The sequence below is a fragment of the Tachypleus tridentatus genome, chromosome 11, assembly GCF_004210375.1.
Source record: "Tachypleus tridentatus isolate NWPU-2018 chromosome 11, ASM421037v1, whole genome shotgun sequence".
Taxonomy (NCBI): domain Eukaryota; kingdom Metazoa; phylum Arthropoda; class Merostomata; order Xiphosura; family Limulidae; genus Tachypleus; species Tachypleus tridentatus.
The window spans coordinates 60671265-60695454 of NC_134835.1; the positions used below are offsets into that span (position 1 = coordinate 60671265).

Here is a 24190-nt window from a genome sequence, read left to right on the forward strand (position 1 = left end):
CAGAACATATAAAATAATGACAAAAACATACTACCTCCAAACAGTTTGAGGATTGGTCTTTGTTATCTGAATGTTTCTTAAAAATCTCTACTTTTTAAATTTATAGAAGAAAAACACCTGGACCTTCTTGTTGGTCAGTTTAAACCTTAGTGGCATACTTGTTAGATGTTGATATTCACATAGAAAATATTATAGTTATTAAAACTAAACAACTTGCTCTTTCTAAATTTTAAACTGTTTTTTTCCACCAAAGAAGGTCAACATTGAAATTCGCTTATATATACAATGAATGTAACTGTAGTCTTGAGTTATAATTTTTCATAACTTTGTCGTGTTTAACTCGTACAACATATGCCTGATCACATTAATATATACTGTGTCGTCATAGGTACAGTTTATTTGTACTATGAATGTTAATCATATCATTTAAGTTCAGTTGTAATTAATCTGTAAAGAAGTAAGGGAAGTAAATTAGGGAAAAAAAACTCATTGCAAGTTTCATTATTAAACATATTTTCAACAGGCCAAATCAGAATATGAAAAAATATTGTTAATGGTTGGATCAAACAAACAAGTCAGCACAGATAGTGTCCGGATCAGTCTTGGAATCCATCGTCCTAGTTCGCATATACAAAAGCTATCTGATCTTTGCTTAACATCAAATCCTTGTCTAGCAAGTAGATTCTCCAGTCTGATTTCAGAACTCAATGATTTCACTGATTTTAATTTGGCTGTAAAAGATAAGGAAATGAAAACTGAAAGTTATAGGAATCCATTTAAAACTGAAAGTTATAGGAATCCATTTGACATCTCCCGGATAAGTCTGCTTGACCAAATTACACGAATGAGAGGAAATTTCCTTCAGACTACATTATCACGTTTGACATTACAAGATGCAGGTATGTTTTGTTTACTTCAACATAAACTTTGCATTTTAATTTGCATATTGTGTGAGCAGTATAAAAGGAAAAATTTCAAATACTCTTACTGTAGTATAGTGTTCAATAAAAATTAACTGTTTGCACCAGTGGGTCTTTAATAATTGCTTAACACTCCTACGAAAAGTGGGGCCTATTAGGCCCCACTTTTCGTAGGAGTGTTAATACATTTTATTAAGAAGTATGTATGTGAGTGTTTGAAATCTAAATGTCTGCTAAGAAGTTGAGTGACTGAAAGTGACTCATTAAACCATTTGGTACTTTTTGTTCAATTTTTTATGTTACAGCAACTGTGCTGGGTGCTTAATTTTTGTAAATCTCAGAGCAAAAATATCTTCCAATAACTTTAATTTGTAAGAGTAATATTTATTTCTTTTGATCTCATTCAAGTGTTTCTTGTTCCAGAGTTTTTTTGTATGTGTCAAGTCAGTTATGTATTAAAAATATTAATATTCTGTTAATTATAGGTGTAATAACTTTGAGCTAGTGTGTGTTTTTCTCATAGCAAAGCCACATTGGGCAACTTTGAGCCAGATTAAACTGCTTTATATTTTTACAGATCAACTACACAGTTTGCCTGTTGGACAAATGGGGAATTATCAGGAATATTTAAAAGAATGCCAACGCCATTAAGAGAAGTTGAGTCAACTCCTGTCCGACAACATATGTTTGGAAATCCTTTCAAAATTGAAAAGGTGATATGCTATAAATGTGAAGCTGCTCAAAACTATTATGTTGAAAATCCGTTTCAAAATGATCTTGGAAATTAAACATGATGGTTGTTTATTGTTTTTCACCTCTTATAGCATGAAATGGTCTTTCATGTTTTTGTGCTGTGGTAGTAAATAATTGTTCATACTTATTGGTATTTCTGTTATTGATGATATATAATAGGTTATATTTATTGCATTTCTCTCTGACAGGGTATCATTGTTAATCACGCTTATTAGCTTTCATGCTTTTAATGACTTACATATTTTATCATATTTATAAATATTCTCATTTCTTTTAGCCTGTGGCTGTTTAAAGACAACAGCCAACATTTTAGCCACCACAATTAAATGTATGACACTGTCTGGATGGAAGCTCAGCTTTGATTCACTGATAGTGTTGACACGGTACACCAGCTAACAAATCAGACCTTCACCCTGCACATTATGGTGGTACATTAATGCAATAATTTAATGAAATTAAAAAGATTATTGAAAGAGGAATTTTTCATTGTTGTCAGTTGAGAAATTAATTTGTGGGGCATTGGAACAACTTTATAATTAGTCATTTTTGCATAGGATCAGTCAGGTGACAGGAAAGTGTGTTTTTTTTTGTTGTTGTTGAGATTTTAGGCTTCATGTACATATAATTCCTGTTTTAATTTTATGGTTTATGATAATCATTGGTGATCACCAAGCATTTTTGTCTTAGCATGTAATGATCAATGATGTTTCATCAGTGTTTTGCTGACTTTCATTTGCTATGAAAAGTCCTCTGCTGGCACAGCAGTAAGTCCTACAGATTTATAATGCTCAAATCAGGGGTTTGATTCCCCTCAGTGGACTCAGCAGATAGCCTAATGTGGCTTTGCTATAAGAAAAAAAAACATGCAAATGAAAAATTATTGAAGCTTATATTAATGTAAGTAGAATTTCATACAGTAAAGTTATTCTTATTTGATAGCGTATGATGGTTGATGAAGCTGACATTGACCTAGTTGGAGGTGGAAGCCCACAAGCTAGAGGAATCAAGCGACTAACTGATGGAGTACTTGGTGCCCCAAAACCAAAAAGAAAACCAGGACCTCTACCTAAAGATTTTTGTTTTAAGCGACCAAAAAGTCCTTCACCACTGCAGTATGGAAATTATTTTGCTAGTCCTGTCATTGATGCCCATGAAAAGAAAACTTCAGATCAAAAACAAGAGATTAAACAAGGTAGTCAAGTTTGATTTTATTGTTTTGAAAAATATATTTTAGAATAGAAATGTCTTAAATAATTTTGCATTAACTGTTTACATTTTTTCAAAATGTTTTAATAATAGTAACAGTATCTTTTCAGTTAGGTTCTCACTTCCAGTTAAAATACAAAATAACAGCAGTATCATATTTATGAAATGTGTAGAAGGTTCATTATGTGATATATATTATCCATGTGTTTAATTTATTTTCATTGTTAAAAAAGTGTGAAATAAATAGTAAACAGAATACTGTAAAATGAAATTCTTAATGTAGTGGAATGTCATAGTTTACCCATTTCATTCAAGTATTTTTTATAAATATATATAACCTATATATAAAAGTGCTTTTTCCTGTAGATCATTCAAATTTGACATTTCTCTGTTGGAAAATCTAAAACTATCATTATTACTTGTGGTAAATAACTTAAATATTATTGTTCACATGTACTTTATATTATAATCAATACCCTTTATGTGCACTATATTGTAGCTTTTTAATACTTGAATGATGCACACGTTATTTGACATTTATAAGGTTACCATATTTACTAATGTCAAAGTTGGTTCAGGTTAATTTCTTTATCCTGTTTTTTAGGAAGATTACAAATGAAATAAATATTTTAATAACCCTTTTGGACCAAACCATAAGTTTGTTTGCTTTAAAACTATAATTTCCTAGGAATTGCTTTCCTTGTCTTTCTCTTATTTATATCAATTATTTTATAACTTTGTGATTTGAACAACTAATGATGCTTACCTTTTAAAATAGCTTCAGCAATAATTAAATTAGTTTATTTGAAAATGAAAAGTATAACACTATTGTGTAAACATCTAAATGCTACTTATTAGTGTAAATCATGACCCTTCCTCTATAAGCACTAATCCATAGAGATTTGTTTACCACTTCTGTACAAGAATATTTTTGTATATTTTTAAACTCTTTGCATTACTAAGTATGGCCAGTGGTTAAGGCACTCAACTTGTAATCTGAGGGTTATAGGTTTGAAACCCTGTCACACCAAAATGCTTACCCTTTCAGCTGTGGGGACATTATAATGGTATGGTCAATCCCACTATTCATTAGTAAAAGAGTAGGCCAACATTTGATATTGGATGGTGATGACTAGCTGTCTTTTCTCTAGTCTTACACTCCTAAATTAGGAACAGCTAACACAGGTAGTCCTCATGTAGCTTTGCACAAAATTCAAAACAAACCAAACGCAGCTAATTCTCATGTGACCAGTATAACATATCTTTCCATGGCTACACTTTTTTTTAACAGTTAGTTACTGTTACAGAAAATTTCAAAAATTATGTAATTGTATAATTAATGTCAAGATAAGTAAAGAGGAGATAAAATTAGGTTCTTAAAGAATTAATGTGACAAGGCATTTCCAAAGTTATTGTTAGCCTAATGGAGGCTGTGACTGTCAGGTTTTAATTTTATCTTTCTATGATGTACAGTTTTGAATTACAACATGTATCATGTATATTCATATCAGAGAAATATATATATATATAATATTGAAACGTTTTGGAAGAAAAACTGTGATACATAGATGTATCATGTATTATTAAAAACCTTTTGATATTTCTGTTGTTAAATGAAGTTCATCAAACTTAAAAATACAAACAGTTGAGAGCTTACGTTTTCAAATATTATTTTTTAAAATATCTAACAGATTTGAAAATTGTTTAGTAAAAGTAAAAGATCAACAGATATAGATTTTTTACTCTAAAATTGTTGAACCAGTTTTTGAAAATCCAATTTCTTAAAAAAAAAAGTCTGACAAAATTGTCATTTAAGCAGAGTATTCACAAACAGAGTGAAGTGTGCGGTAACTGTCTAGTTCAATGAAACACTTGTAGAGAAAGTCTTGGAGCTACTTTTCTTTTGTTTTTCTACTTTTTTTTCCCCATTTTGGGGGAGGTTTTTGAGGAAATTTTTTTTTCTGTCATTATTCAAGTGCATGCAGTTTCAGCCTTACTGATATAGCAAGTTTCAATGTTTTTTGTCCCAACATTTATGGTGGTCATTAGTGATTTTAATATCTGTTTGAATAAAAAAATGTTTTTGGTTTTCTATATGTAAATATTACTTTTTCCTTTACTAAAGTATTTGTAGATGAAGAAGTTGTTGTCTCACAGGAGTCACCGACAGTACTGAGAAACTATGTTACAAATCATATCGATCTAATGAGTATTAAAGAAAATGAGGAGATCCCAGTATGTCAAAGGAATGGGAATGTTCATAACTATTATGATAGCAAAACTGCTGAGAAAAATTCTCTGTTAAGAGCTAAGTTGTTCAAAGAAGTTAGAAAACCTGGAAGAGGTACATATTTTGTTATTGAAAAATATCAGTGAATGACTATTTTAGATATAGAAAAATAAAAATTGTAAATCGTATATAAAATTGATTATTCTAATCAATATTGATCTGTTAATTGACCTCTAAGAATTCTAAATATTTATGACCTCAATGATTTAATTTGTTTTACACATTTCTGAAATTTATATATACTCTTCAAAACAAGAAACGCAAAAGGGATATTTTTGTTATTTTTAAGAGAAATATATGTAATAATGTTACAAGCTCAGAGTATGTGATGTTACACGTGTTAAGGTACTGATTGTCAGACCAAAATGTCAATAAAAGTTGTGCACTTTGAAAACAGAGGAAAACATCGGATTTTTTGCCAAAACGCATGCATGTCCAATAAATTTGTTTGAGAGATCTGCATGTTCTGCAAGTGCAACATGTGCAAAATCCCTATAAAAGTGACGGGTTCTCGGTTTCCATAGCTCAGTGTTAAGCCACCGACACACAATATAGTTACGCCAAGACTGACTGAAGCACAATGCAACAACGCCATTGGTCACTTGGAAGCAGGCGAATATCGATCAGATGTTGCCAGAGCTGTGAATGTTCACCCAAGCACCATCACAAGGCTATGGAATCGTCACCAACAACATGGATCAACTCGTGACCGTCCACGATCTGGCAGACCTCGTGTGACCACGCCCGCACAAGATCGCAACAACATCCGGTTACGTCACCTTCGGGATAGGACCACCACTGCGACGTCTACTGCCTCAACCATACCAGGGCTGCGTAGGATTTCCGATCAGACCGTATGCAACCGTCGACGAGATTCTTAGGCCCTATGTGCAACCCATCATGGTGAACGTCAGCGACCTTTTTCAACACGACAACGCCCGTCCTCACACAGCCCGACTCACCACTGTCTTCTTGAGACACCACAACATCAACGTTCTTCCCTGGCCCTCCAGATCACCAGATTTAAACCCCATCGAACATCTTTGGGACGAGTTGGACCGATGTCTGCGACAGCGACAATCTCAACCGCAGACTCTACCTCAGCTTGCAGCAGCTTTGCAGGCTGAGTGGACAGCCATTCCACAGGATGTGATTCGTCATCTCATCGCTTCCATGGGCAGGAGATGCCAAGCAGTTATTGATGCTCACAGGGGGCATACTCGTTATTGACGTTGAGTGACGTTAAACTTCACCTAGTGACCGTGGACTTCGCCTTTGCAGACTTTGGATGTTCAGCAGTAAATGTGCAAAGTTTCACACATGTCATACAGAACTACCCAGAATAAACATTTTTAACAATTTGTCTCATATTTTGCCTTTTGCGTTTCTTTTTTTGAAGAGTATATATTGTTCTCTTAGGGAGATTAAATGATATATTTACTCTTTTTATTAAATTTTAAATCTGTTGGAAACCAGTTAACGTTTGAAATTACAAAAAGAATATAAAATAAAAAGATTGTTTATGCAAGATGTTAGAGATAAACTTATTTTTTTATTTGTTAAGTGTAATATTTAAATGTGTTTTGCTTCTTTGTGGGTTTTTTTTTCAGATTTTAGTGGTGTCTTTAGTCATCTGAATAACTTCAATGTAGGTATGCCAACTAAACTTTTCATGGTGCGTGAGATGATTCATGAAGCAGGAAGGTTCAAAAAAAAAGTTTAATTAAATTGCTTGAAGACTTTGAAAGAACATTGCTTGCTTCATACAACATCTCGTCTCCATTTTCCAGGAATAGTTCGTTTATCCCTCAGCTAAGCCACACTAGGTGACTTGCTAAAGTTTAAGCTAAATAAATAATATAATGACAGAGTAGAATAAATATTACAAAGTCACAATGTGGCCTATGTTTGCAAGATAAAGAACATGGAAGACACTGAAGATCAAAGGTGGCTGTGACAGTTACTTCTATAGTAAATCATGGTGATCAAGATAATTCCTGTAACCTTCAGAGTATATTATGCTTACAGTTAAATGAGAGAAGTAGGTGTATTGACGAGCTTACAAAACTAACACAACTAAAAACTTTGCATACAATATTTTGTTTTAATTTATAATTAAACTGTGATTTGTAACATGTATGTTGTAACTTATATAGTCACAAGTGTTATTTCTAGTAGTGATCCTACTAGTCTACCCAGGATTTCATCACATTAATATATGCCACATGAACTACATGTTACAGAATTCTTGCTTGAAAACTAGTAAAACTTAATTACTAAAAGAGTAAGATGAACAATAACTATTTTATGTCAAGCAGATGTTAAAGCTATTAGTCAATATGTCTGTTGTCAAACATTTTGTTTTCCATCAATCAGTGTTGTTATTTTCTATGAGGGGTAGGGGTGCTGGTAATAAAAGGAAATGTAAAATAAAAAAAATTCTGAGTAAAAATTTGTCTTGATTAAATGAAAAGAAATTTTGGTTGATATTTTGTGAAGGCCATTTTTTTGTGAAACAGAGAGATTGCTTCTATATAGTAAATTAGACAATTTGCATTTTTAATTTTACTTACAGTTTTCAACTTTTCTAAAATTTCAGTTTATTAAGTTACTTTTATAAAGGGAAATAATGAAATAAAAAAGATCTATTTGTATCTGTTTGCTGCTTTGAGCACTGCTAGCTGCTGTGGTGGATGCAGTGTTGCTGTACTTTTATTTTGTTTAGCAGAGTTCTGTACCATCATTATATTGAAAATAACCCACCTTATATGGTTAAATGTGTTCCAGCACTTCTTTATTTAACACTAAAGCACTGCTTGTATGCCTGATTATGTATATGTTTCCAGACACTGGCAGATTTTATCATGTTATTAGTTCTTGATTTTAAGTTGGACAATGCAAGGTGTTATTTCTTAAGTATGTTGGTTGAAATTAAAAAGCCAGTATATCTTATTTGTTTAGGACAAGTTGAAATAAACTAGTCAACAATATAGGATATTCATCTGTCACAGGTGTCCATTTATACAAATAAAAGTGGGCAAAACAAGGGTTCAAAAGTAATTTTTATTAGTTCATTGCAGAATATAAATATCAGTGTACTTATGTTATCTTTGTTTAGAATTGGTTTGTTGAAATATATATCTTAGGTTTTTGCATTAAACCATTATTGTACAACAATGTATGAAACAAGTTATATGTAAAGGTAACAAGATAGTGTGGCATTTATTTATACAGAGGCTGTAATGTTTTAAGATTTACACTTTGTTTTTAGTTGCAACACCTAAATTTAAGACTAAACTGTTATTTATACCAAAACCTGTCATTCTGGAAATGCCAATTTCATCTTACTCAAAAACAAAAATATCCTAATTTTTTGTGAAGCTCTGAAGTTTTGTGTATTAGTTTTTGTGCGAAGTGTTCATTCCTTTGTATTCTGGCATGAAATATGAGTGTTTATTATTAATGAAATTAAACGTATCAATTAGAATTAAAGCAGCTAAACAACCTAAGAAAAGGTAGACCATCCTTCATTATTGTTGAATTGGTTTATATTTGCTGAAAGGTACCTTCCATCGAGAATGTGATCGTCAGTGTTGGTTTCCTACATCATTGTCTTTCTCTTCACAGGCTTATGTTTTGCATATTTGGTTTACATAGCTTGCAATAAAAAATACACTAAAGATTCACAGCTCTTAAAGGTAGGTAAAGTTTAACTACTATTATACATAGCAGGTTATAAGATGGTACATAGAGTAAATAAAGTTATGTGAGAAGTGATTTTTGGTTTTATGGCAAACCTATAGATTTTCCAAATTAAATTGTGTCCAGTTTTTATGTCTATATAGTTTTTGTAATATTTGCAATATTACATTTGTAAAAAAATCTACAAAAAAGAAATTATTTCCTGCTTGGTACACACTTTTTCTTTGGTTGCAACATACTTTGCCAAATTATCCATTTTAGAGGTCAGCTTATATAGAGTATGGATTGTAAAGTATAGAGACAGCTTGAACAGATAGTAAAAGAAACATTATGGGGAGTGTAAAACATTTCAACGAACTCTCATCATCATCAGGTACAAGTAGTATACATGAACATACAAATATATATATATATACACACACAGTCGAAGAGGTTACGTAAACAAAGATTGCTTAACAGCTCAGTAAAGGTATCTTGATTACACATTGAATTGGTTTAGAGTAAGGCTGTTTTGTTCAATCAAGACAGACAGCTTCCTTTATTTTAGCATTTGTTTATGTTTGGCTCTTTTCTTTCTAAATTGGTGTTTTGTATAGGTAAACTGATTTTTTGAGTTCCAGTTGAAGTAAATATAGGAGGGTGTTTTTTTTGTGTTGGTGAATCTTGTTTTCATTTTTCTTCTGATTTCTCCCATGTAGAATTCTGGAAAGCTATTGCACATTATTTTATAAATGACATTGGTATAGTGTGTTTCTACATAATTTTTATTCGGTAATGACTTACAGTTACAGCTGCATTTTTGAGTGAACATGAAGTTAACAGGAATGTTATGTTTAATAGCAAGTTTTCTTCAGGAGTGAATTATTTTTGAACTGATTTTAGGGTTTAACAGTAAACTCCAGTGCATGATATATTTTTTCATATTTTAGTGTCAGTTTTGTTTTTTAAGATAACTTTAGAGGTTTTTGTTCTGGTAGTTCTGTGAAAATTGAGCAATAGTTGGTGAAAATTTGTTGGTGTGAATAAAAGATTGCTTTATCAAATTGATATACATAGCCAGTTGATTAAAGACTTGAAGCTGTGTTTATGAGGTTTTTTTAGTACATTAACTTTTGTTTAGTTTCATAGGTGGAATTCTAGGGTATGTAGAGACCTGTGTAGATGATTTTTCATGTGAATTTTGGTTTTGAGCTGTATGTCAGATCTAATAATATTGAGGTGAATAAAAAATAACTTCTTCATGTTTAGTAACGAATTTAATGTTCAGGTGAATAGAGTTTGTGTTCAATAGAAGTGAAACAATCAAAAGTATCATCAACATATCTGTGCCAGTATGAGGGAGAATAAATTGCATATTGTATGGCATGTGTTTCAATCTTGGTCATAAATATGTTGGCTAGAACAGATGAAACAGGGTTGTTCATGCTTAAACCACCTATTTGGAGACAGATTTTCTTATTGTAAATAAATTTAATATTTGTTGTTGTAAGTTCTAAGAAAGAAACCATGTATTGGTGATGTGAATTATAGATTGGGAACATTGTAGAAGAGGGTGAGTACAACATTACAAGCTTCTTTGACTAGAACTTTGTCGAAAAGTAACACATTAGAGCTAGCTGTTAAGGCTTTAGGGTTTAGTTGGTTTGATGTGTTTATAAAATGAGTCATCTTTAAAAAAGGAACTTTCAGAATATATGTAAGGCATAAGGGCCCAAGCAATGTACCTGCCATGAGCATAGTTGTATAGAGCAATCCTATTTGTGTGGTTTAGCAATACCATAGAATTGTGGTGTGTATGAATCAGTTATCCTCAAATAAAAATAAAGATCTTTAGTAAGTAACTTATCTTTATTCAGTTGTAACAGGGTTCTGTTTAATTGTTTCTCATATACATTTATATGTCAGGTTATTTGGGATGAGTTTTAATTTTTGTATGTGGAAGGATGTTATTCATTATATTGATATATTCTGTATTATTCACGATTGCAGTAAATTTGCTTTGTCAACTTTTATAATTCTAATGTTAGTGTTTCTTTTTAGATTATAGATGCATTTTATCTCATTGCTTGTAAGATTGGCCTATAGTTTGTGGGTTTGGTTAACTACATTAATGGTGTTGTTAGAAGATTATTTAAAGTTGCTTAAATTGCAATATTGAGGAATTTAAGAACTGCATTTCATAATATTGGGTTGAGGAATAATTCGTGAGCGTTTTTCAAGTTAAAAAATATATTCATAAATGAAATGCTTTTCCTCTAATAGATGGTGTGTTTGATTTTCATATGTCTTTAATTTTTGCTTTCATTTTCAGCTCATTAAATGGAATGTCAAGTGGACAAAATCGAGCATTTTCGACACCATCTGCTTTAAATTGCAATATTGAGGAATTTAAGAACTGCATTTCATAATATTGGGTTGAGGAATAATTCGTGAGCGTTTTTTCAAGTTAAAAAAATATATTCATAAATGAAATGCTTTTGCAAAATATTTCATGTCATTTGGTAGATAATTTTTTGCTCTAATAGATGGTGTGTTTGATTTTCATATGTCTTTAATTTTTGCTTTCATTTTCAGCTCATTAAATGGAATGTCAAGTGGACAAAATCGAGCATTTTCGACACCATCTGCTTTTCGCATTTAATTTCTTGCAATTTCGTTTAAAACAATGCATACTATATACCTAGGTATTACATGAAATAAAGTATCATAATAAATGTTTTGGGTATAATGTGTTCATGCATTGAAGTATTGTATAGTCTTGCATGTAATGCTTGAATGAAATCATTTTAAAACGCTCACGAATTATTCCTCAACATAATATATCAAAAAAGTCTGTTTCTGGATTTCATTTTGTTGTTTGATTCTATTTGAAATGGAGGTTTTCATTTGTTTTTTTTATGTATTGTGAATCACTAGTCTTCTGACCTAGTCTTTGATTTTAGGTAGGAAATTGTCTTGTGATTGACAGTAAAGTTGAAGCCTTTGTTCAGAAGTTGTAGTTCAGTGTCGCTGTAGTGACTGATCGGATCTGTAAAGATTTCTCTTGATTCAAGACAGTTTGTTTGGCTGACACCTTGTGTATTGTTGTACTAATCTGGTTTGAGCTAGCAGACAAGTTGGTGCTCTAATTCTTGTTTACACTCTAGTTAATAGTTCTTGATATTTGAAATTCAAGATAAATTTTAGAAAGGGTTTTTAGTTGTTGTTGTTTTTTTGTGTTGTATTTTTTGCATGTTTTGATTAATGCCAGTAAACTAGTCTAGGAGTTTGAATATTGTGACTTTTACAAAGTTGGAAATTAACTTTTCAGGGTAGCATTGTTTGAGGAAGGAAATATTGTTTCTACTTTTGAGGATTTTTTACATCCATTTCATAAATTTTAAAGATAATTGCAAAGTACAATAGAGTTAAGATGGTAATGGCTTCAAGTAATTGCCATAATAATTCCTTTTTTTTTAATGAGGAACCCACTATTTAATAAAGCTTGGAGATGGCTTAAATAAGTAGTGAACAAAACTTTATTACAAACCTAACTGCTTCAACAAGCTAACATCATCATCAAGTACAGTTAGTTTACAAAGACGTGAATATAGATATTTTTCAAATAAGACCCAAACCTAAAACACTTGAATAGTTCATTATTCTTTTTCAGGATAATTCTAAGGAATAGTGAACTATTTGAAAGTGCTTGATTTTTGGGTCTCATTTAAAAACCATTACAACTTGCATATGTGATCCTGTGTGCTAACTTCTTAATAGAAATGTGTAGATACAGTATATAATAGAGGTCACATGACCAGGCGTTGCTTGACAGCTTAGTAAAGGTTTCTTGATAACCCATTATGCTGAATTTGTTTAATTAAGGTAACCTTTTATTTTGCATTTGTCGATGTTTGCTTCAGTTGATATTTCAGTATTTTGTTTAAGTATACTGTAATCTTCTGAGTTGCAGTGGTGATAAACATATAAAGGTTTTGTTTTTTTATATACTTGGTGAACATAATTTTTCTCATGATTTCTCAGATGCAGAATTCTAGACAGTTTTTTCCACATTATTTTATAAATGATGTTGGTTTGGTATGATTCTATATAATTTTTATTCAGTAACGATATTAATTTACAGCAGTCATGAAGCTGTGTTTATGTAGAGTGTTTTAGTATATTCATTTTTTGTTTGGATTCATGGGCAGAATTCCACAAAATGTAGAGGCCTGTGTGTGTGTGTGATTTTTCAATGAATTTTAGTTTTGAATTATGTGTTGAATTTAATATTTATAACTGATATCAAACCACAAACCATATATTCTGCACTTTATCTTCTCCTATACTAGCACAGGTATGTCAGTGATACTTTTACTGAATACATAAACTCCATTCATCTGAACATTAAATTCATAATTGAATGTTAAAATAGCAATCAGTGATTTTTTCATAACTAACATTATTAAATTCAACACACAATTCAAAACCAAAATTCCCATGAAAATTGCCCACAGAGGTCTTTACATCCCTTGGAATTCTGCCCACAAATCCAAATAAAAAATCAGTAATAAACCTCGTAAATACAGCTTAAGTCTTTAATCAACTGGTCTGTGTAGATAAAGAAGTCAACTTTATAAAGCAATCCTTCATTCACAATAATGAATTTCCACCAACTATTGCTCAAAATATTTCACACAACTACCACAACAAAAACTTCAAACTCGTGAATAAAATTGACACCATACAACAACATTACACTACAGTTTAACATTTATCTCTGAAATCAGTTCAAATGTAATTCACACTTGGGGAAAACTTGCTACAATACTTCTGTTGACTTAAAGCTTACTCGAAAATCTGGCCCAAAATGATGTTCTTACAAAATAAAACTTAGGTTTAATCACAAAGTATCAGTGTTGTTTCTAAAATAGTGTGTAATGAGTGTCCAGAATTCTATATTAAAGAAACCAAAGAAAATTTGAGACAAGATTCATCAAACATAATAAAAAAAATCCTCCCATGTTTACCACCATTGCAACTCGAAAAGTACAATTTATCTTTACAAACATTATAGACACATTCTGTGGTTACTGGCATAACTGATATAGATTGGCCTGTCTATATAGTATTTTTAGTTATAGCATTTGAAAAAAACTGAAGAGAAAAACCACATATATAAAACTCCAAGTTTTAAGAATGATAACGGTAGAAATCTGTTAATTTAGAAGGTGATTTATTTAATAACATTTCAAACATAAGCCCTTCATCAACTGTTGTTTACATATACAGTTGTGAACCAAAGTACATTAAAATATTTAGTTAGTAATCTACATATGTATTAAAGGGAGAACATAGTATGAGGTGCTGTAGAACAAGAAATAAAGATACATAAAAAGTGGAAACATAGGTAAAGTCTAATTTAAAAAGTATTACCTAGAATTATTAAATAAAATTCCAAGTACAAATAAATACAGAGTTATATATAAAAAAACTAAAGTACGTAAACTATGGATAGGAAATGCATAACAGGGTAAGAATTATTACAGAAATGAAGGTTTTTCATGTCAGCCAAATGAAAAAAGGATTCTTAATGTGTGAATAAGTTGCTGCTCTTTGCATTTGTTCAGGCAGTGAACAATTAGTGCAGACCTCAGAGTGACTATTTTAAGATTTGACAAATTATGCTTGTTGTTGTAAAAGTAATTTGGAATCAAAATGTTAAAATTTATACTGATTATATACCTTCTATGTTTATGAAATCTATTGCAAATTTTTGCAGTCCTCACTAATGTACAGTAGATTATAAAGGTTTCAAAAAATGACAGATTCTGATGCATAGATAAAAGGCTTATATTGTGAAAACATCTGATGCCAATAATTAAACTAGAGATCATTTATGTTTAGCAGCTATATGTTCAATAATTCTTAGTGAACTGTCAAGTTTTTAAATCTCGGGAAGGAAAAGAAATTGGTAGTGTAGGATGATAATATGAACTTTAGATGGTAGGTTTCGTTCTTCGACAAATTTGTAGTGTTAATACTTTGAAGTTACATACTTAAGTTTTATCATCAGTTATGGGTAGATGGAAAAGTGGTATTAGATAACATTTATCAGCTTCAGTTATAAAGAATTGCAAACCCTAGATTACAGTGACATCTCCTATGTCACCATATTTTATTACAATATCAGTTCTTGATTTTAAGTTTGATAACGTACAAAAAATGTTTTTTGTGTTAAATTATATTTGTTTGAAAAGTATGTAAATTTTCTTTATGACAAAACATTAGGTATGACTAGTTAGGTTTAGGCAAATATCTCCAGAACATCAAATTTCTGTTTATTGAATATTATTGCAAAGCTTGTTGAATTCAAATAACAAACATAAAAGATAATTTATTATTTATTAAATAAAGGAAACTTATTTATAAATGGATTTCAACCAAGAATATTGTTAGCAAAAATATTGTGATCTCTCCTGACCTAATGTCATTTTGATAAATCTTTTGTTAACTTTTGCAATGTTTTTAACAGTTAGTAACCACAAGTGGCTATTATTGCAGGCAGTATAAAAGAAGTATGTGTTGATGAATATCAAACAAGTTGAAATTGACTAGATATATATGAAGTTTTCCAATCAACAATTTAAAAAAATTGTATTCAAGTACAAAATTAAATAATTATTTTAAATTTTTTAAAATGTTCACAAAATGAGTTTAAACATTTCACATTATAAAAAATGATAGAAAAAGCTAAGACAAATTATGTGATTTTTAAAGCAAAAACTAAATACTATATACCAAGTTTTTCTTAACCTTTTTGCAATTTGGTTGAGTATGGTCGGTGGGAGAAGGAAAAAATGAACAAGTGTCAATGATTCTTTTTCTTTTGTTGTTCTGAAAGTTTTAATGTCATAATGCCCAAGTATTGTGGGTAAATTATGTTTAAATATAGTTAGAAAATAATAGATTTAATATATGTTTGGTACAATTTTATAACAGAATAAGGTTTAAAAACGTACTAAATGATACAAAAGTTTTAAACAATTTGATAAGTCTTACCTTTCTAGCTGGTTTTAGTGTGCATCACTGATATCACAGGTTGTTGATCATGTTTTGCGCAGCATTACAGTTGTACAGGATGTAATTCTCTACATCAAATCTATGTAATTTAGAGAGGTTTCACTTTTAAGATTAGAAGAGTGTGTAGGATCCTAAGAGAATAAAAGTGAGACTCTCCATGACTTTTCAACACCCTTTATTAGTACTGCTTCTCTCAACTGCAGAACATACTGAGTTATAATTTCCTTAGTTAGGATTAAAATGACTAAATCTTTGTAAATTACTATGATAAGTAATGTAAAAATTGTTTTCATTCTAAATGATGCTCAAGTTTTGAATTTGAATAAGATCATTATTTGCAAACACTTTATTAATGTTGTGCATTACTGATGAGGTAACTTGTCATGTAATTAAGATGACACATGTTCTTCTTATGAATTCACTGTATTTAATAATAGCATTTTAGAAGTTAGTTTCCTGTTGGTATGAAGGAAATTTAAAAACATGAAGAGAAGAAAAAAACAACAACCAAATATGCCATGGACAGATCTCATATTGAAGAAGGTATGTGGACTATAATTTCAAATTTACTACATCTCTCTTCTTGAAATGTGACAGTTTTTATGAATATGTACAAATCTGTTGTACATAAAAATATCAAATGTGTTACCAAAGTACTCATGCTTAAGATGTGTGTGTGAATTGTCATCTCAGTCTGACTCAAATTCTGACAAGTCATAATGCAAGATGATCATGTGAAAAGTAATGATAATTTTATCCATAGTGCAGTTTGCATATTGTATTTGTATAACTTAGGTGCATGTCTGCAACTTCTTTCAGTATCCTTGTATATCTATTTCCTCTCCTCTACCACAAACTGTCTCTGAATCTGCATTATAGGGTAAAATAAATAGTTAGTAATGCATTTCATTTACATAATAGCTTGTTGAATGACACTATGTAAATGATTGTGGCATGTGCTCATGTGCCCACAACTAATGCATAATGGGCTTAGTTAATAGGTGATTATGTATATTAATGTTACAGTATTCTAGTTTCACATTTTATGCAGAAATAGTCTAGTTGATAGCAGCTTGTATTATTGAAGTTCATGGTGTAGTTTCATTGAATGTTTGAAAAAAATTGCTAATTTCACTTTTTAACCTTTGTAACATTGGTAGCATAAAAATGCTTTGGCTTTTTCCATTTTAAAGAAATGCTTTATAACTGAAACGTTTATTTTCATGTTTGTAGTACTAAAATTTGCAGTTCCTAAGTGTTACCTAATATATTTTTACTTCAAACAAAAAAATATTACTGATTGCCTATGTTGCAAAGAAAGAAATTTAGAAAAATATATTTTGTGAATACCAATGAATTTTATAGCCTTTTTGATTTCTTATAAAAAGAAACTTTCTTGTATGTTCCTAATAATGTGATGTAACTGGACCTGAATTTTTTAAATATTATTTGTGGAATATGTAATATCCTACTAGCATATCATCCTCAATAAACCAAGTAAACATTACTAACACCTGACTACTCAGATGTTATACAGTTGTAATTTTATCAATAAAAGGAAATAGAAATGATAGTTAATATATAAAATTTTGTGAACATAATTAATGATACATCGCATAACAATGGAACACGGTAGATACAAAATAAAATCTAATAAAGGATAAGTATTGATAATTTACACATTTGTTGTTTGTTTTTATAGTGTGGAACATTTCAACAATTTATAAATAAAGGAAATGTTTATTTTCAGAGAATTGTGTTACTGAATTTTATTTTTTTGCTATATATATATGTTCAAATTTTCCATTTGTGAATAATATTTTTCAACTTAAGTAAAAGATAAATGTTGGAGAAAGATACTTTTTTTTAGCATTTTACTTTACTTAGAAATTGTTTTTAATTTCTAGCCATTAGTATTTTAGGAGAAAGTAAATTATCTCAATTATATTAGTATGTATAAATAAATCAACACATCAGTTTGTACATAGTGTTTACCACAATAGGTATGTCTTAAAGTCATATCACTTTGTGATATATAAATATATCTTGGCTTCTTTCTCAAACTTGATGTATTTGTGTTTTCAATTAACTTTAAGATGCCTTGCAGTACACAAAAACAAAACTTATACAAAATTAACAACAATTAATATATTAAACATGTAAAGTTGTCTGACAACTTCCACGTTCCTTTTCTGTCCATTTGTTGATTTTTTGTTTGTCATGAAAATATTGGATTTTCTTGAAGCTAATTATTTGATAACTACTCATTTGAAAAGCAATATATTTAAAGTAATAAATTTAACATCACATACGTTAAACCTTTCTCTTTGCTGTAATATTTTTGATAAAATATATTTTCATATTTATGTTTTATCCATTTAATTTCATAACCTATTTTAGAAATTTCACAAGAAAGTGGAAGACAAGATTTTATATTGCATACTGTAATAAATACATATGAATATTTCAAATAATCTGAGTTGTCTTTATTTTTTCTTGCAATGTTTCTTTAATTTACATCTGTAAAATAATTTGTAACAAGTTATGTACTAGTTATTTTCATCTTCTAGTTTAAACTGTAATGATGTAACTTGGATTTATGAAGGGGTTAAATCAGGAAAAAATGTGTATTCAATATCTAAGTAAGATACAAGTTTTATATTTTTAATTTTATCACTAAAAGTAAATGAATACGATAGTTAATATCTAAATTTTATAGACATAAGTAGTTAATACTGTGTTGTCTAATAATAGAACCTGGTATTTACAAAAAATTATCTAATTGATAAGTATTGACTATTTACACTTTAGTTTGTTTTTTTTTTTTTATTCTGTGGAACGTTTAAACAATTTATAAGTAAAGGAAAAGTTTATTTACAGAGAACTGTGCTACTGTTTGTTTTGTTGAGTTGTGTTTTTTTGCTGTGTTCAAATTTTCCATTTGTAAGTATATTTTTCCAACTTAAATAAAAATGTAGGAGAATGATACCTTTTGGCATTGCAAAAATGTTATTGCCAATTTTTAAGGCAATAGTTTAGGACAAGTTTTGTTTCGTAACTCAGTAAGAGTCATACTTTGCCTGTATAGTTCATTTATCGATCTAATAACTAATGATTATTTAGTTTTTATAACAAAAGTGTTTAAGTACTTATTTTAAAGCCAATAGTGTCTATAAATACACCTAGAATTTATGAAGGAATTAAATAAAGAAAAATGAATAATCATTTTCCAAGTAAGATATAATTTTACACCTTTAATGATCTTTTAAGAAGAAAAAAATTTTAGTTACTAATAAGCAAAAGAAAACATGCAATTGAATTTATAAGATGGAAAAGCTCTGAGGTAGTCTAATTTAGAATGAACATAAAACTACAAGTTGAACCAAAAATTTTGTAATAACATTTTATAACCTGTATCTTTCTTGTTGCCTTAAATTAGTATTATTATATCATTGCATCTCATAGGTTGTAGAAAATCGTAGACCATGGTTGCAACATATATACATATATATGCACATATATAACATCGATCACGCGAGCGCAAGTCAGACAACGTTAAGTTAGGGAACGCGATGTTAAATTACGTGATTGTTAGTTTAGCTATAACGGGGTGTATTTAAGTTTCACACTTGTAATAAAGGAGAACAACGTTTCGACCTTTCTAGGTCATCTTCAGGTCAAAACGTTGTTCTCTGCCTAATTAGTAAAAGTATTAATACCTATACCAGCAGGGGCGTAGATCCTGGGGGAGATGGGTGGGGTACATCCCCTTCATTTTAGGTGGGGGTATGATGCATACAATCATCCCCCCCTACAGTTTGGTCTGTTGAATTATTTTATTGCATCACAGGCCTACAAATTGTGTGTTTGTTCTTGTGATTCTCGTGTTCTTACCAATCGAATTACATAATTAGGTCTAGATGTAGGCTTTTTTCAGTAGCCGAAATGTATATTTTTAATATAGGCGTGCTTCTAAGCTTTTCGATCTAAGTGATAGTTCGTAAGTATCAGTCAGTAGGCCTAAGTATACATGTAAGTATCGTGGCAACAAGATTACTCTGTAACTGCATGTTTACAGCTTTCAGATTCACGTAGTCAGAGATTACCAATTTGCAAATTGAACAGTCCACATAAGTGGTTGCAAAATCATCCCCCATCGGGTGTAAAACTGAGTAAACACACAAGCGTTGAAGTTACTTTCTTTAAGCTGAAGAAACTGTTCAAACAAATCTGAGGTTTAGAAGCAAATTTAAAAGACTTGTGGAAAATCAGAGTAACACGATTTTTGTTGTGTTTTTCTGCAAATGAAACTGTAGCAGCAAGGGGAGGAGAGATCAAACTGGAAGAGTTTAAAGATTTAGTAGTGGCGCCAGCCTGGCATGGCCTAGCGCGTTAAGGCGTGCGCTTCGTAATCTGAGGGTCGCGGGTTCGCGCCAAACATGCTCGCCCTCCCAGCCGTGAAGGGCGTTATAATGTTACGGTCAATCCCACTATTCGTTGGTAAAAGAGTTGGCGGTAGGTGGTGATGACTAGCTGCCTTCCCTCTAGTCTTACACTGCTAAATTAGGGACGGCTAGCACAGATAGCCCTCGAGTAGCTTTGTGCGAAATTCCAAAAAACAAACAAACAAACAGTACTGGCGCCTTCTTGCTAGTGTTTCTAGCTCATAGTGAGAAATGTAGCAACTACCTTTTTCTCTGTAGATGTGTTGTGTAGTCGTCTCTCAACATCTGACGTTCTAACTTGTCCACATGAATATGTGAATTGTATAAAGTAATATTAATTGACGTGAACGAGTTTGACAGTAAGAAAGTCTGCCATGTAACAGGAGAGGTGTTTCAATAAATAAGATAGTGAAAGAATGGATGTACTAGATAAAGACAAGGTCTGTAGCTTTGGTGCTAGTGGCACAGAAATCTCTTGGTTTCAACTGAATATGACCTCATCTTGTGATCTGCTGAGTTAAGAGGCACATGAAAGTGCGTAGTACACATCAATAAGCTGCATCCATACAGTACTGGTGAATTGGCTTGTTCAAGATCAGATGAAGATGAAACCACTAATTTTTCCCATTACAACCATGAAGATGAGGAAGAAAGAGCTGAGAGTATTTATCTTGCTATTCAGAATGAGATAGGCGATGAAGCACAGGATCTAGAAGACAGACTTGGCTCTGATGACTCACAGAATCGACACCAGTGATTTTGAATTGATATTACTGGGATTAAATATAATCAACAATAGATATAATGATCATAAGGTTAAACATCCAATGAATCAATGAAAGTAGTGATCTTTGCTTTGTAAGCTATCGTGAGAAATTCACCATATAATAAAACATTGTGATTTCCATGAAACTTGGATGGTTAGTTCTAGAATATATATAATGCCTAGTACATCACTAATTTGTACAACTGTAGATGATAGTGAAGAATCAGAAAACGCGGTTAACACTGAGTTGTGTTTCTGGTTTTCTAAGCTATTGGGTAAAACTGTACGTACTATATTATATTATTACCAATAGACCATCTGAAGTTAGAATAGTTCGTTGATTGCAGAATTAATGGGCTTTGTGGCCTTAACTTTACTATCTATAGAGTAGAGTTTCAGTTTAAAAGATCTCCATTGGGTATTAAATGATTGTTGCTCATTTAACACAGTTTAAGATTGCTCATTTCAGTATAAGTAATGGCTAGTTTATTAAATGTTACGCTATTGAAAAGTATAGCTATGATTTAAAAAACATAATTAAAAAGGCTATGAAGCTATTGCTTTCTAAGTTAGTGTCATTTTTAGGAAGTGAAACGTAGGAGACGTTTTATGAGAATCATATACCTAATATAGCTGAGTAGCAAGACCTCCACTAAGAATGCCTCATAATCTTTGCTAATTTTTTATTGCTGGTTCATCTAGAAAAACGGTTCAAGGGTAAGCCTGAAAGTTTATAATGCTAAAATCTGGCTTTCGATGCATTTGGTTGGCACAGCACGGATAAGCCATTGTGTAATTTTGTATTTAAAAGAAATACCTTGAAAAACTTTTCCACATACAGTGATGGTGTTATTTAGAGTGTATGTTGATATATGTATATTATGGTGCCAGCAGAAATAACCAGTCCTGACGTATGATAACTTCAGATTTAAAGTCTTAGTTCAACTAAAACCAGTCAGTAATTATTTTTTTTTGAAGCCTAAAAAAATGAAAACGAGTTTTATAACTCTCACATGTCAGCACTTTATTAAATAGACAGTAGCTTTGGAAAGTAACCCAGGAGAGTTATGAAGTAATTTGAGTGAAGCTGGAGGTAGTGTATTGAAAGTTACTGATGTGTAATGGGCATTAATGTATAAAGCCCTACAAATATGTGAAGGAACACTATATGAAGTCATTCTTGAGTGTGTATAACATGAATGAATCAGTTATATAATGGCCATATTTGTTAAGTCATATCTGAAAAGAAACAAAAACCATTTGGCGAGTATAAATTATTTACATATTGATTTTATTTATGGTAATACCTGTTGAATATATTTCTGTACTTCAGTTTTCTTTTTATTTTGGTTATTAAGTGATTATTTTGTATCTCTGTTGGTTTATGCTTAGTTATTAAAAGTGTCATGGTAAGTTGAAACAATCAGTATTTGAAAGGTCTCATGATTATAATTTTTAGTGTATCTGGAAGAATTTATCTGATATATGTATTTACATAGTTAAAAACTAAAACTAAATTACGTGCTGACGAAACCAGTGTGATTTGTTTGCTTGTATTTAGCAGCAAATGGTTTATTTTAATGTGTGGTTGATGTAGTAATAAAATATTAAAGCCTACAAATATACTACGTTTTATAATACACTTAAATATATATACGTGTACCTTGATTTTTAACCTTTTAATATTAGTAAGTGATATTTTGTATCAGTGATTTATGAAATGTCTGAAGTGACGTGAAAACTGTACAAAGTGCAGGTATCGAAACTTCGTTTCCAGCTGTGCAACTTGAAACTTTCTGAGATCTATTGACTGTCCTTGTTCAAGGAAATTTTGATTTTTATGGAATTAAATTATATCAATAATCATATTATAAAGGGTCTTCTTTTATTTTTGTATTACACTTTTTAGATTTAATTTTGCAATTTGTTGAAATACGTTTAATTTTTGTTTGGTGTTCTGGGGAGCTGTAACACAATTGTGATCATTATTAAAAATATTTCTTTTAGTTTGTTTGCTTGCTTTTGTGTTAAACGTTTTTGTTTTGCTTCGTTGTTTAAGGACCTATGTGTTTTCCTTTGTTAAAAGGTTTCAATTAAGAAATGTATTTCTTTGTTAAAGGGTTTTTTATTTTACGTGAAAGGATATTTTTGTAAATGTTGATTATGTTATAGTTTTTGTTCTTTTCATTTATGTGATGTAGAAGTATTTTGATTTAAGGTGAGAAAGAATCAACGCATTCCTGTAGCAATGTTTATTTAAAGTTTATTGATTGTAAAATTAAAGTTAATCGTTGGCTTCAGAACAAACTATATTTCATAGAACTATATTCTTTTAACATTATATTATCTATATTCAACTTATTTCTTGTTCTGTTTATATATGTAGGGTTTATATCACAAGTGATCGAAAAATCTGTTATGTTGAGTTTATTCTAAGATGCCTTTCTTCTTTTACCTTTCTCTGAGTGGATAATACCTGTTCCGTATGGGAAGGATATTGCCCAGTACTAAATTGTGTAAGGATGGCGACAGCAGTGTTTGTTTGTTTGTTTTGAATTTCGTGCAAAGCTACACGAGAGCTATCTGCGCTAGCCGTCCCTAATTTAACAGTGTAAGACTAGAGGGAAGGTAGCTAGTCATCATAACCCACCGCCAGGAGTGTCCTTCAGTAATTGTTTAGGTAATACCTAGAGATTACAGCCCTTGTAACTGCATTGAGAATGACCAGTAACGTTGTAGCTCTTACTTGGCTCGGTAAGTCGAAATTTCTTGCACACTAAAGGAGATGCGTTTATTAAATATACGCTAAAATACCATTTGAGTTGGTCTAGTTGGGATGAGAGAAAGAATTAACAACTGAAGGTATTCAGGCAAGAGAGACAGTCTGTGATGTTCAACCCACACATACTGTGTTTGTGTTTAGTGTATAATAACGATTGCTAGTTTTGATTTACACTTCATGACATACCACAATGTTTTGGGACAGTGAGGGACCGATTGGCCCATTTCGGCTGTCCCATTTTTTAAACAAAGCTGAAATAATTAA

At 30.9% G+C, this 24190-nt stretch overlaps 1 protein-coding gene and 1 long non-coding RNA gene across 3 annotated transcripts; one reads left to right on the forward strand and one right to left on the reverse strand.

Moving 5' to 3' along the window:
• Window positions 1-278: 278 nt before the first annotated feature.
• On the reverse strand, window positions 279-19732 carry LOC143232263 (uncharacterized). Of its 2 annotated transcripts, none has more exons than XR_013017469.1 (3): window positions 19653-19732; window positions 15913-16012; window positions 279-731 (listed from the first exon to the last, which is right to left on the reverse strand). It is a non-coding gene; the product is annotated as an uncharacterized LOC143232263 (long non-coding RNA). The 2 variants fall into 2 exon arrangements; XR_013017468.1 differs by having other exon boundaries at window positions 15913-16064; window positions 19653-19703.
• On the forward strand, window positions 779-6892 carry LOC143232443 (integrator complex subunit 6-like). The gene is made up of 5 exons (XM_076467901.1): window positions 779-899; window positions 1498-1633; window positions 2613-2865; window positions 5005-5223; window positions 6780-6892. The coding sequence occupies exons 2-5, from the start codon at window positions 1556-1558 to the stop codon at window positions 6890-6892; spliced, it is 663 nt and encodes a 220-aa protein (XP_076324016.1). The 5' UTR covers window positions 779-899; window positions 1498-1555.
• Window positions 19733-24190: the final 4458 nt, after the last annotated feature.

What these genes read in the sequence shown, in the direction of transcription:
- LOC143232443 (XM_076467901.1), top strand. Translation starts at nt 1,556, where the DNA reads ATGCCAACGCCATTAAGAGAAGTTGAGTCAACTCCTGTCCGACAACAT. An exon ending in ATCCTTTCAAAATTGAAAAG is followed by an intron (nt 1,634 to 2,612) that starts GTGATATGCTAT and finishes CTTATTTGATAG; the next exon opens with CGTATGATGGTTGATGAAGC. An exon ending in AAAACAAGAGATTAAACAAG is followed by an intron (nt 2,866 to 5,004) that starts GTAGTCAAGTTT and finishes CCTTTACTAAAG; the next exon opens with TATTTGTAGATGAAGAAGTT.